The 13,922-nt window shown below is 39.4% G+C and overlaps 1 protein-coding gene across 5 annotated transcripts in view; it reads right to left on the bottom strand.

Annotated features, from left to right (window-relative positions):
• atp11a (ATPase phospholipid transporting 11A) overlaps window positions 1-13,649 on the bottom strand; it is a 45,166-nt gene extending 31,517 nt beyond the window's left edge. For all 5 annotated transcript variants that reach the window (XM_006804947.3, XM_006804948.3, XM_006804949.3 and 2 more), the window contains exon 1: window positions 13,275-13,649. In XM_006804947.3, the coding sequence (XP_006805010.1) occupies window positions 13,275-13,319 (45 nt within the window). In that variant the 5' untranslated portion in view covers window positions 13,320-13,649. The remainder of the gene's footprint in view (window positions 1-13,274) is intronic.
• Between the last annotated feature and the right edge of the window lie 273 nt (window positions 13,650-13,922).

Here is a 13,922-nt window from a genome sequence, read left to right as displayed (position 1 = left end):
TGAAAACTCTCATGAGATCATCCATCACTGAGATAAAATGAGCTGAAATGGACATCCACCTGTCTCCATTCCTTATGTAGGTCAGAAGACCACTCACCAGCTGTGTGTGTGGGTGTGAGAAAGAGGCTATGTGATGGTTTGTTTGGTGGTGTTAATGCTTAAACAGCTGAGTAACTTGGTTTGTGAAAAGTGTTATATAATCATTTTATCCACATAAATGAGCTTGAACAAACTTAATTAAATCTACATTCATGTATTACATTAACAAATAAATTATTCTGTAGAAGATGTTCTCTTTCTACAGCCGCACAAACCACTGCCGCGTAGCCGACCTTTCCTGCTCCATCACCATTTCCTCTCCTTGATAAACTGTTGAAGGACTGTGGGAAAAGGAGAGGATAAAGCAGCAGAGGAAGAGAGGAGAAGAACTGGTAACCTCAGCCAGCTTCTGGCAGCTAAACAGAGAAATTCATTAGCCTGGTTTTCACAGAGCACATCTCGGTAGGGGACTGAGATAATATACCTGCTTTACCACAATGTACGCTTGTCTTCCAGTCTCTGTTTTCACCCCCCTCTGATGACCCAGAATTACAAATATTCCTTCTTTCCCCTGGAGTTAGACTTGGGAAATCTCTGGGGCAACATATATAGCTGCTGCTGTTGGGCAGTTATTGCCCTCAGTGAAGTGGATGGAGGATAACCCAGGAGAGATACAAGGCAGAAGGCAGACGAGCTAATAGACCAACCACTGTGCTGCTCCTAAGAGCTGGACAGAAGGCCATTGTTGTGGATTTCCTGTAGATAAGCACAGTCATTCTTTGGATAGCAAGGGAGCACACATACACAGTGCTCAAGCTTGCTTTATTGTCTGCTGTGTGGGTGTGAAAGGAAGGGACTAGAGGAGAGCATTGCTAGGTGTCACATGACCCTCCCATGACTTGACCCAATGCTGTAAATCAAAGGACATGGGAATAAATACATGTTATAATGGTTAAAAGGAGGTTGATAAAGCCTAATATCCTAATATACAATATTATTCACACAAGAATGCAGTATAGATCACTGTATAATTAGGAGTCTATGAATAGCAACAAAACCAGTAAACAAATCTGGATACAGAAACCTGTTTTGGCACAACAGGTTCAAGAACAGAAACAGAAAATATCACTGAATCTAACCAACAACAGTGAATGCATATATCCAGCGAAAACTATTAAAACCAAAAAGAAAAAGCATTTATACCACAACATCTGCCATCTCCTTCCTCTCAAGTTAAACATGTCTGTGTTTGTGTTGAGTACCCAGGTCACACTAAGTGCCTGCATTGATCTGTGGACATTCAGTTGGCTTTAAATAACTGCAGCACTTTCACTCAAAGGAAGTGGGTGCTTATGACTTGGTAGCGCTGCTCAGCTTTTGCAGTGATAGCGCTGAGCAAAAGGGCGAGCTATAATAAGAGGTGCACTAAAGCTAGCAGGAGGTTTAAGGATATCTCAATCAAGCCTAAACATCTTGTCAAAACAGACTTTTAAAGGGGACATATTATCCCCTACACACACAGACAGCATGGGCGCCATAGCGGTAAGAAACTGTTGCTCCTGGGCTTCACTATGCTGGCATGTGTTCTCTCTGAGCACTCCAAAAGACAAACACCAAGTATTTAAATAAGTGGTAGATGTGAGAATGTGAGAGTTTGTCATCTGTCTCCATGGGTTCTGTAATGAACTTGTGAGTGGCAACATTTCCAGGATTTACTCCTCCCCTCACAGTTGGGATAGACTCCAGCCCACCCTGAATTGGATAAGCAGTTAAGAAAATGGATGAATATACACTCTTACAATGACGAAGGCTCATACTGAACAAAAATGTGAGAGCTCAAGCTTTTCAAAATGCTCCTAGCACTGTTTCCGAGTATGATGTCACAGAGAGCGGATATCGCTACTATGGTCACCTACACTCACCCTCCAATCAAACCTTCTGTTTGTGAGCAGCTACTAACTCAGAGTCAAGTGTACCTAAATGGTGGAAGGACGGAGTTAAAATAGCTTGTTTCAGATAGATGGTGAACTGAGGGGCTGCACCAAGGCCCAACATAAATCTTAGAAAAAAAGAATCATTTTGCAAAAGCTATTAGAATAGAGACAAAATAAAAACATAGAATACAATTCATAAATTAACATAATACACTTTAAATATCTGCATGGAAATCAACAGCTTCAAAAACACAATTGGCAGTGCATACATTGACAAATGTTTGTGTCACTGGGTATCGTCATTGGCATGTTGTTAATACATGCAGAATACTTTGTGCAGTAAGCAGGATAACGGCTCAGCAGACCAGCCTGAATAAACACACTAGCTCACGGTATGGTGCAGGGTTAAATATGAAGCATCGACCAGCTGGAGAAAGGTACTCCATACATCCACATTTCTGGGAGAATCATGAACATTTTCTCTTTTTTAAACAGGTGTTATATTATCCTGAGTGAATCATCCAACTGCAAAGAAATTGCAGAAAATTGACAGCACTATTAGTGTACACGTATTTTACCTCTCTCAGTTTCACTTCCTACAGTAACATCAGACCTTCTCCGAATCTCTGAGGACATCAGAGAAAACTACCAAAATGCTTTTATATCTCTTCTTCCGACATGTTTATTTCTCAACTTTTCATTCTCCTCGTCTCTTTCTTTCTCATTAATGGGAGCCTTCTCTAATGTTTGTCCTAGGGGCACCTCTTCCTAATGGTGTTTATTATTCTGTTTGTCTTAGCAGCAATCATCCTCACACACGTGCACACACACAGGGAGTATATGAAATCTCTGTCTACCAATGCATCTTCACATCCCATTATAAGTGCTCCAAGTGATCATTATTTTAAACTTAATTAATATCGCACAACTGTGAAAATTTCCACTACGGTCTCCCACAGCCCAAGGCACTTTTATGAGATAAGTGTTTAATTGCTCCAAATAAAAAGAAGAAAAAACAAACTAATATTATCGACTAAAAAAAACTCAAAATTGCAAAATTATCACTGAGAAAAAACAAAACAAATCATTTCCTGTTTTCACCGTCTATACAAAGACAAAGTGACTCATCTTACAACATCTTTAAACACGTCATTACTTCCCCAGCAACATAAGCTAAATAAGCTGACTGTGTGACTCAACCCAACTTAAAAAACATTGTTCAAATATTTCAGCATTTTTGTAAATCCAAAATCTGGGTTCAGGAGAGCTTCCCATACAGCGTGTCATCAGCTCCCTGGGTTACTGCTGTCTTAATAAAACTGCGTCACAGTGGAGCATATTCAGGTAAATAAAGTCTAGCATGAATCATCCTCTTCAGTCTTATTGGCCTTCAAACTCCACTCATTCTCTGGCAAACAGAAACTGTAGCTAAGCTGTAGCTGTGTGCTATGAGGAGTAAGTGTGTGTACGTGTCCCTGTTGAACTTATTTCTAACTGGTCCATTTTTCCAGTTGTTTGAACTGATCCAGGCTCAGTGGAATTTAAATCAATCACATGATGTTCAACTGATAAAAAACTGGAGTCAAAACCTGCTTCAGGCCTCGCTCTTTTTGTTTCCATTCAAGTTTAATGAAACTTTTGAAAAGCTGTTAAACAAGTATCAGTATTTCCTAACAGATCGTCAAATTAGTTTTTCTGAATGAATGCTGTGTCTTCTGTTTTTACTGTATTTACATTTAAAGATTAAAATCATGCAGAAATCATGTTCTCTTTTAACAATATAAATTTTTCTGTTTGAGTGGACATCGTTCAAAGTTATGTCCTGATAAGTATTCTTACGCATTTAAGTGGAAACCCACTAATTTCCTTCAGCAACATGTGGAGCATGTGCTATGGAGTATTATCACGATTTGTGCAAAAAAGTTGCATAAAGCCTTTTGTTGCTGTACGGTAAAATCCTGTAAATTACCACAATAATGCCACCTGTCTTCCACTCCTTTGTCTTCCTGGTTAAACAAGTAAGAAGAATGAGTGGAACTGAAAACACAGCATCCTCTGCTCCAGCGCTTCAGACATTTTATCTTTAAACTAGCTGTTGTGATTCTGACAGTGCAGTGTTAAATCACTGAGGTGCTCTCTTAGGTCCAGATATCTAATAGTCTGTTACATTGAATTACATTTTGAGAGAAGAGTGGCTCGCTCCAGTTCGGTGAACGAAAACAGGGCGACACAAAAACTTGAGACTCTTCAAACTTTTGCTGGACTGCGATCATCATCTGATGTCTCGGTAATCCTTGGAGATGGCTGTTCTGCTCTTTAGGGGTATTGTGTATTTGTTCTATGCTTTGTGTTGATGTGGTACATTTCTTTTCACTTTTGTTCAGTTCAGTTGAGCTTCATTGCTCTGTGCTACTCGTGGTGCTACACTCTCATGCACCCCCATGAATCCTGCTGCCCTTCCATGTCACCTAAGAAGGCAAATTCACACACACACACACTCGATGAGAGTGAGCTGCACCCGAATAAAGGAGAAAATTACTATATGGTCAGTTTGTTCTTCATCTCCTTGACAACCATGAGATTACATCTTCCTGTTTCTCATCCACTGCACCCACTGACTCTATTACTGCATCTTAATGTCTGAATCATCATTTTGTCTGTCATCCACCATCCTCTAAAATCCTCCTTTCTGTCTTCTACTGAAAGCAGTGGGGTCAATTTTGTGGTCAATTAAAGAGGATGACACATGTTTTATAAACTTTTTAGCAACAATTCCCAGCTTCTCAACCCCCACTACCAAAAAAAGAAAGAAAATTCACAGCATAGCAGGTCAGTGGGTGGAGGGAAGCTAATGACATCATGTGGCTCCCGTAACATCAATCACCTGACAGCGGCCAAGCAGCATGGTGGAATACATTCCTAAACTGCTTCTTCTGCATGGATTCTCTGTGGGTTTCAGATAATAAGAGCCCCAGTGTAGTAGTTTTTCATATTGTATGCATAGTCACAATTACATAATATGAATACAGTGGCTCTCAACACTTTTCTACTGGCTGTTCACTGAAGGATGATGCTTCAGCTGCGGGTCAAAACAACCAGCCACGAAACAAAGTGAATGACTTCCTGAAGATAAAGCAGTTAAAATATTAAAAAATGCACCGTCGCCTTTGCTGTAGGAAGAACATCATGTTGGTTTGATGCATAAATCCTGGAACAAGTCCAGTCCTCTCAGGAGCACATCTACTCCACCGCCAGCGTACCCTCTGCTATTTTTATCATGCTGCTGTAGTTGAGTTGTACATACATCGTGTGAACTATAAGAGTTACTCCTCCTTAAATATATATTATTCAGCTGAAAATAACAGTACTATGGAGATATTACACACCCAGCAACAGGCCCTGTATATTATTATTAAATATATGTTTTGTCTTCGGTTTTTCCTTAACTATAATTCCAAACCTTGATCGAACAACAGCACTTTATCCATTCTTGCAAATCAATCAAGCATATTTAGATTTAATACCTGATCTTGATCCACAATATGAGAAATATTGTTGGGTTGCAGATTTATAGGTGCCCTCTTTTGCTTGTGGTATTTGTACTCAAATATTCATGTGGTGATTATTTATTCATGTTAAAATGCTGCATGTGGCGTGTTTCAGTGATTTACTTTATCACAGTAATTCTGCAATCAGGGCTATATCTATATTGTTATTCTGTGCTATCCTTCTTCCAGTCCTTTCCACTGTCAGATATAAGACATTTGTAGCACTACATATATTACCGTTCATAATTAAGCATTATCAAGGCGTCACTGGTAACTGAAAATACATCTGCACAGTCCTTTGTGTGTCCTAACTATTATATCACTTGGGGCTGAATGTTTTCTGGCAGACTGACAGTCTGAGCAGTTAGATCACAGTCATCTACTGATGGGTTCCTGCTTAAGTGAATTTAAAATGTTATAATTCATGTTGTTTCAATGTGCATCAGCTGCTCAACTATGGAAACCACTTAAGAAACCAGTAGCTGTAGCTTGATGTTGAGCACCAACATGAGATTCACTTGTATGTATCATCTGGTTCCCAGATAGTAATATTGGCTAGTTTGTATTTTGTAGCCTAGCAACAAATGCATCTTCAGGAGGGGGCTTTGGTGTCTTTGATAAGTTGTTGCACAACAGAATGCTGCAAGGCTTTGAACTGTAAACACAGCTTTACAAGTGCTCTCTTCAGACGTCTTTGAAAAGCTTTTAACTTTCCCTGAAAGTGCAGGAGGCTGGTACCATGCAATAATTACTATTATTATTCATGAAAAGAAAGATAAGATGAATACAAACAAGGATGACTTCAACTACTGATCATTATACTTACAATTCTGTACCAATACAACATTACTGCACTAGCTGGGATGTCAGCAAATGTATACCTAATCACTGTCCAAAGATCATACCACAATTACTGTTTTTATGCACCTGTGGTAGAAGGCTGGAGAAATACCCTTTATGTATTTCAAAGCAGAATTAGGCCGTCAAAAAAAGGATATTTTTAGCAGTGACCAGCAGCAAATATTCTAATTGTTGTTCCATGCAGTGATTTAAGCTGGCTCCACTTGTAGAGCCATATGGAAGAATTTGGTCAGAGAGCTGCAGTACATGCCCCCTTCAAACAATTTAAAGCTTAAAGATCAAATATTCTGGTACAGCCCCAAAGGACATGTTACAAAAAAGTAAAGTAACAGTTTTAAGATTTAATTGTTTCAATTCGACTTTTATTAAACGTTGCATTGTAGATAGATGCTCATTCCTAGACCAGTGGAGAACATCAACACATCCAAACTTTTGAAGTAGAGAAAATTTTGCTTCACTTCCTGTGACATCACATTTATAGATAAGTACTACCTGCCAAAAATCCAAATGATCAATAGCCTTTTATGACTGTCTGCTAATGACTCCAACCAACAAATCAATGGAGAAGGGGGAAAAGGGGGTAAGGCATTATGGTTAAATGGAAGTGGGGTGGGGTGGTATTTATAGTGCACCATCAGCTTTTTGGAAAGAGGGGAGGCGGCTCACTTCACTTCTCTTCCTCTCTGACACGCGGGCCGTGGGGAATGGTGTTCCAGGAGAGAGTCGACCGGCTATCATTCCCTCAGACAGGGGGAACATTAAGGTGCACACCTGCCTCCCTCAGCACTTTCACTGGCAACCTGGAGCAATGTTATTATGATGACCCAAGTTCAAACAACATCTCTCGCCCTCCATATCTGTTATCGGTCTCTCTCTTTGGATAGAGGTCTCTATGCACCATTAACCTGAGGCTATTTATCATCTGTCTACTTGTTCATTGAGCTGTAATATACTGGTAATGTTACTGCGACGACACTGATACAGGCTGTTAATGGAGCTATAGCACTCCACTGCAGGTATTGCTTAGACAGTATCGTGAGGAGCCAAAATGTTTTTCAAAAGTGTCAGCACATAAAGAAAAAATGTTAACAAGCTGGTGTAGAAACACTAATGCAACAAAAATGATTTACTCCTTTGAATTAATTCAGAACTGAACTGCTACGGATTTCGAATAGGTATCCAAATAGCACAAGGAAAGAAGTAATGTTCTGTTTCACTTTGTCACATATCAATGGATATATGCAGCAGGTGATGACGGACCACTAGCTGAAATTCCTTCATTTTAAATGAAGGAATTTAAAAAATGTTGCCATATCCAATAGAAAAGAAAGATGTTGTTAAAGTACATGTAGAATGTTGTGGTAAAGATACAACATGGCTGCAGAAGGTTTATCTGCTCAATACTGAAAAACATAATGTGACTCATATAATAGTTTTACATGATCAACCGATTAAAATAAAATTGGAAATTTCCCCTGCCTTCTGAATCTGGCATATTTGTGCAATCTACACATATTAAGAAAGTACTTTTAATTCCAAACTACTTCTTGTCACCTAGGTTTTCTAGTAAGTCCTGGAAGTTAATGCAGATAAACAAAGAAGCAGCGACTAGTGAAGCAGCAAAACAATCTTGAGGCCAGATGGCTTAGTGAGAGCCTGTGAATCCTTCACCTAAAGAGGTTAACCCAGGTGAACCTTGTGGATTGCGGCATTATGGCTGAGCAGCTGTTTAATTGTTAGCATGGGGGTCACTAAGAGGAAACCCGCCAATGCAGGAGGAGGCTACACGTGAGTAAACTTCAAAAGCCACTACTGAGAATCACAACAACTTGGCTCTTCTTTAGCATAAAAACTGCCTTTTTCAGGCATACCATGGCATGCCTATGCAATGTAGAAGGAAATTACAAGTCGTTTATTCACAAGTGCTGTAATCTGAAGAGCAGTGGCACTCCTGGAGTGTGAATTCTGCTGTTTGAACCCAAGCACGTAAAAATGGACTGTTGTACTATTAAGTAGGACTCACGACTGTAACCCTTTCTTCAGGCTTGATTACCTTAGTTTAACCTTTAGGCACTTCCTTATGGTTAAGCCAAGTTAGACTTTATTTGCACAATGAAGTCTTCCATCTCTACTCTTTTGTGAGGGCATTAGTTAGAAAAGCCAGCATAGGACATTTTTTGCAGTTTCCACCAAACCTCGGTTGTAAAATTATATCCTGAAGTGATTAAAACACAGTGGTTAGATGGGGACCCTCTGGAATCCCATCAAGCCACCTGGGGCATCCCTGAGCCCCACAGTGAGCAGACTCCTAAACAAGTTACACAAACATCAGTCTTCATTGTCAGCCAGTCTACTAATGAATTATTGATAAGCATTTGGAGCCAAGGAGTTCATATGATCTGATGCCCTCTGCGTCAACTGGCTACAACTATCCCATCTACCTGCTTCTTACTAATGTGCATGAATGACACTATAGAGACAGCAACATGATCATCAGCCACTACTGACGTGAACATTTATTATGGCCTCATATGCATGGATCAGTTAGCATACTTCACATACAGCCTGCTGATCGGTGAGCTAATTAGAAAATAAAACTAGGCTGAATATAAGTAGTAAGGTGTTTAGTGATAAGCTTAGTATAGCTGCAAACTGGATTAAGTGGGTGAAGGTATAGTGAACAGCAGTAACCCTTTAATCTAGTATGTGAAGGCAGGAAGCCAAAACGAGACCAGCGGGACTTTCAGGGAACCACATTAGGTTGCTGGAGAGGAATGCTGGGTGGCTTCTTGAACACGCCTAATACACGGACATGATATCTCCGGTTTGTTTCATTTTGGATTCGTCCAATATTGTTTGATTTTCACAGTTACAGTCTACAAAGTAGTATTAGCAGTAGTGTAATGTAGCAATATGAAATTTATTCTGAATAAGATTTACAACCACTTTCTAACATTATGATATGATATGATAAAAACTGGTGATATAATTTGCTTGGAAAGGAAAAGGTCACTGGTTAGATTCCAGCCGGAGTCACTGATCTCTCCTTTGAGGTTGTGTCAGTAAGGACATCCAGTGTAAAACTCTGTTACCCCCTGTGGCAAGAGGGCAGCTGAAAGTAGCTTACTTATTTAATCAAAAAATAACTGACCAAATGATAATTGTAGTCCTAAATAATACAAATGCTGTATATTGATTTTGGTGCATTGGTCTATGCGTGAGTGTATGGTTTTGCACAAGCCCAATGCTTTTACACTAAAAATCACTTGGCTAACCATATTTAGGAAAATACCTTCAAAAGGATGGTTAATGCTTTGAATGCTTACTAATATTATTTTAAAATATAGCAAGGTATTTATCCTTCAGAAGAACCAATAAAGTGGCTAGTGGCCAACTGTCAGGAAACTAGTGAGATCTCATTTCTGCTCCAGTTCTACATTTCAGTGTCCTGGTATTTGCAACTCTGCTGTTTTTCATTGTAACAGTAACAGTAACAGTCCAGTTCTGCTATGATGCACTGAACTCTGTTTGCTAAGCAAACAAACATAGGCTGTCAAAATAACATTTCATTGTTCCTTAAGAAAAAGAAAGAAAATCACCTGCACAGTGTTAAATGAATATAATATTTGTATTGTGTCCACAAGAGGTCAAACCAATACAAACGTGCTGTGTGGGATGAATCAGTTAGAGCAGAGCTGGACTGAGAACTCTCTGCCACCATTACAGTTCAGTTATTAGCTAGTTTCAGCTGGCTTGGTATCATTTTCAGATAGTGAAAGTAAAGAGATGCTGTGCAACTCCTGTCCATTACATTTTCAGCATATGCTCCAGTGTATTACTAATGTGTGTTATTAACCTACTGTTGCAACCGTTATCTTGTCATTGACTCTTTATAACACAAGTGCAGTCTCTATAAGTCTGTAGGGCTATGAAGAAATTTATAAGCGGGAAAAAAGGGCAAATATTACAACTTAACGCCATTTACGTTCAGCTGCTCTGCTGATATCTGTCTCTGTCCCTTTGCACCAGCAGCTGTGTCTGCTGTTGGGACGTTACACCCATTACACAGCATTATGGGTGATTTGCGTTGATAGACACAAAGTCACTGGATCTAAGTATTTAATTCTGGAGAAAACGTAACTTTGTATTTTGTGCCACTCCTGAGACAGAAAGCTGACCGTAGCGTTGTGCTTTTTCCTAACTCTTTTATAATTCTGTTATATAATCCAATTAAACAGTGCTTCTCCTGATATCTCCTAAAAAAAGACTTGAGGAGGAGTACTGAAGACAGGTTAGAAAATATATAAAACAGTACTTCTAAGAATTTCAGTGACTAAAATTAACTCGGGAAAAGAACAAAACAGCATGAGCCACCTGTTTTGGAATAACTACACTGTATCTCAGAGCTCTTGGTGCTACCAGCATCACATTTGATTTTAAACTTGTCTAGACAGGACAGGCAGCCACTACATGAACAACTCTGCATGTTACACTTTTAAAGAGAGCTATACTGTAGGCTTATATAACATCATTTAGCTTTTACCTAATCTGAGGGGGCAGCGACTGAAGAGACTGACTTTCACCACCACGATCCACACCCTGTTGCAGAGCAAAAGGTAACAAACAGGTACAAAGCAACCCCAGTTAAACCTGTTTATTTCATTTGTGCTTTACCTCTGCAAGCCTGTAGCATAACACAGAAAGTTTTGGCACAATTACAATAATAACATTTACTGTGGCTTCTACTGACATCGCACAAGACGGATGGCACAGCTTTTTAAACACAAGGCGGTAGATTATCCACAGTACAGATATATTTTTCATCATGCGTCCACTCTAAACATTCCTCACACCACCTCATTTAAAGAAACAATGAGCCTTGACACAATATTTACTTTTTTTTAGAACAAAGATGCGCTGTACGTAACCCAATACTGTCAGTTGCACTCTGTTTGCACAAAAACATTGATGTATTTATAGAGTGAATAACTAAAATTTCAGTACATGCACAGCGGGCCTTTTAATGCTTCTGTGTGAAGCATCATTATTAACAAATTCACACAACCTCAATTCTGATCTTTGGCTGCTTTTTAAATGTTTACTGCACGTGTCTGCATGTTAATAGAAACACACACTAACATTTAATGATGAAAATTCTCTCGTAGTTCAGTTCAGTTTATTGTTGAGCTGTTGTGAAATCACAGGGATCCTTTATCAGGCTGTAAAATCTGTCACAGTTGTTACGTCTATTTGTGAAACAAATCTCAACGTGCCCAAAGCCCAGAGACTCAAAGGAGACTGGTTTCTGAATTACAGCCACAAACGAGTCTATACATGAAATAATTAGAAAACTCAGAAGATGAGAACACGACTAAGATACTAGGCCTATTATTACTGTGTTTACATGTCATTATAAACACCTGAAAATTAAACCAATTATCATATTTAAATACTCTACAAACATTTGTTATTAGTATGTTTTTAGCAGCCTGTTCGTACCACAGGCTCTTTACATCATAGCAGAAATTGTATAAAGCATGAATTTACATTTAGCTTCACTTTACAGACTTGGTCACAGGGAGAATCCTTCATCTGACAAACAGATGGATGTTCCTGACCCTGATCTTAAGTATTCAGCAGCCTCTTTCCACCACAGCAGCAATGCAATCAATTTAGCCCTAACCCATTTACCTAAAGCATTTATCTAGACCAATTACAGCAGGAGACCTCATCAGCATCCCACATCCTACACCAGTCACTGGCTTCTCTCTTCATGCTTCTAGCTACATGGCTCCATTTCACCCTCCACACAGCAGGGAATTGTATTTAATCAGCTAGTTGCAACAGTTGGGAAGCAGTGCCTAAGCTTCAGCTGAGTACGGAGCTGGGGTATAAACCTCACTGGCTCTCATGTGAGCAGGGCTCGCACTGTCTGGATTATTGTCAAGCACATTACTGCCGAGCCTAATGTAACCCATATAGATGCTGCCCATCGATTTGACTAGCAGGGAGAAAACAAGTGGATTACATAATTCATGTTCCATTTTGTTTTACTGGGAGGTAGCATAATAAATGAGACTGAGTGGCTACGATGACATGAATGATAATAGCTGCCTGTCTGCATTTTTTGGCATGTTCTGCCATGAGCAGATAGGTAGTCACCCACACACCACTTACCAATACTGTGAGGTGACTCAACCTTTCACTCATTCAAATCACACCGCGTTTGTTGTTTAAAGATGTCTGAACAGTATCTGCAAGAGTACTTGGAACAATTTTGTACATACCAAATATATATATATATATATATATATATATATATATATATATATATACACAATGTTTTTCAGCACTAACAGATATGTGAAGAGCTTATTATTTAACACATGCTTCAACATAAATAGCTGATATATATTTAAAGAATATCACTGAAAGATGCATTTTACATGTGCTTTCACTCTTTCAGAATTAAGTGGGGAAAGATCAGAGTAGTGGGGATCTAGTGTCATTTGTGGAGCAATGAACTTTAAAAAAGTAACTTAAAACTGCCGAAATGTCATTGTTGAAGTTGAAATAAAGGGACGTGGGGGAAAAGTAAATATATATATATATATAAGTTGATAAAGGTTAATTAGTCACACTATTTTTTTAAGTGTCGGGAAGTTTCCCAACCACTCCTCAGTGGGTTGCTTTCCACTCCCTTTATTGAAACCTAATCCTCTGAGAGCCGCTTCGTCGGAATTTTAAACCAACGGTAATAACAAAAAAGTTCACAGGTTTGATTTAAAATGGAAATAGCTTTGGTTTGTAGGCAACTAGTCGCATATGTTAATGTTAACATAAGGGTATTTAATTTAAAAAAAGAAAAAGAAAAAAGGAAAAACAAACTTACATATCGGCTGATAAGAGTACGCAGAGTGCTGAAATCCATCCCCATCCTGTTCCTCTTCCCTCTCCGGACACTTCTTCTGCTCTCTGTCTTTTTCTCCTCCAAAGGTTATTTTTACTGCGGGCGCTAGCTTCTTTTTAATTCTACTCCTCTGCCCATGACTTTCTCTTCTCCCCCGTCTTCTTCTTCCTGAATTGGAAAAAAAGGACTCGCTTCCAAACTCACCTACGGACCCCGCAACGGGCTTTAAACGGGGGGAGTGTCTGTCTGTGCGTCTTCTCCTACAGTTTGAAGACAGTTCACATGGGCAACGAGCTGCTCCTCCTAAAAGACTAGAAGCCAAACTAATATCCAGCTCTCTCGCGCTCCCTCTCTCTCTCTCTCTCCCCCCTGTGCGCGTGTACTAATAATCTTCTTGTCTCGCGCCGCGGCCAAAGGAGATTTTCTTTCATCTACGTCACGCGGAGCCAGGTGGTGGCTCTGGCACCGGGGGTGAACGCATGCGCGCTCTAGTGTTTGTGAAGAGTAATTATTGATTGGGTGTCTCAGTTAACTGTGGGATATTTAGATTTTTTTTAACTTAATAAAATAAAATAAAATAAAATAAAATAAAATAGACTGGTGCTATCCATAGATATGGTGCTGAAATCA

Source organism: Neolamprologus brichardi, chromosome 23, assembly GCF_056152115.1.
Source record: "Neolamprologus brichardi isolate AB-2024 chromosome 23, ASM5615211v1, whole genome shotgun sequence".
In the NCBI taxonomy this organism is placed as follows: Eukaryota; Metazoa; Chordata; class Actinopteri; order Cichliformes; family Cichlidae; genus Neolamprologus; species Neolamprologus brichardi.
Note: the sequence above shows the minus strand (reverse complement) of the source record. Positions and strands in the feature narration are given on the sequence as shown.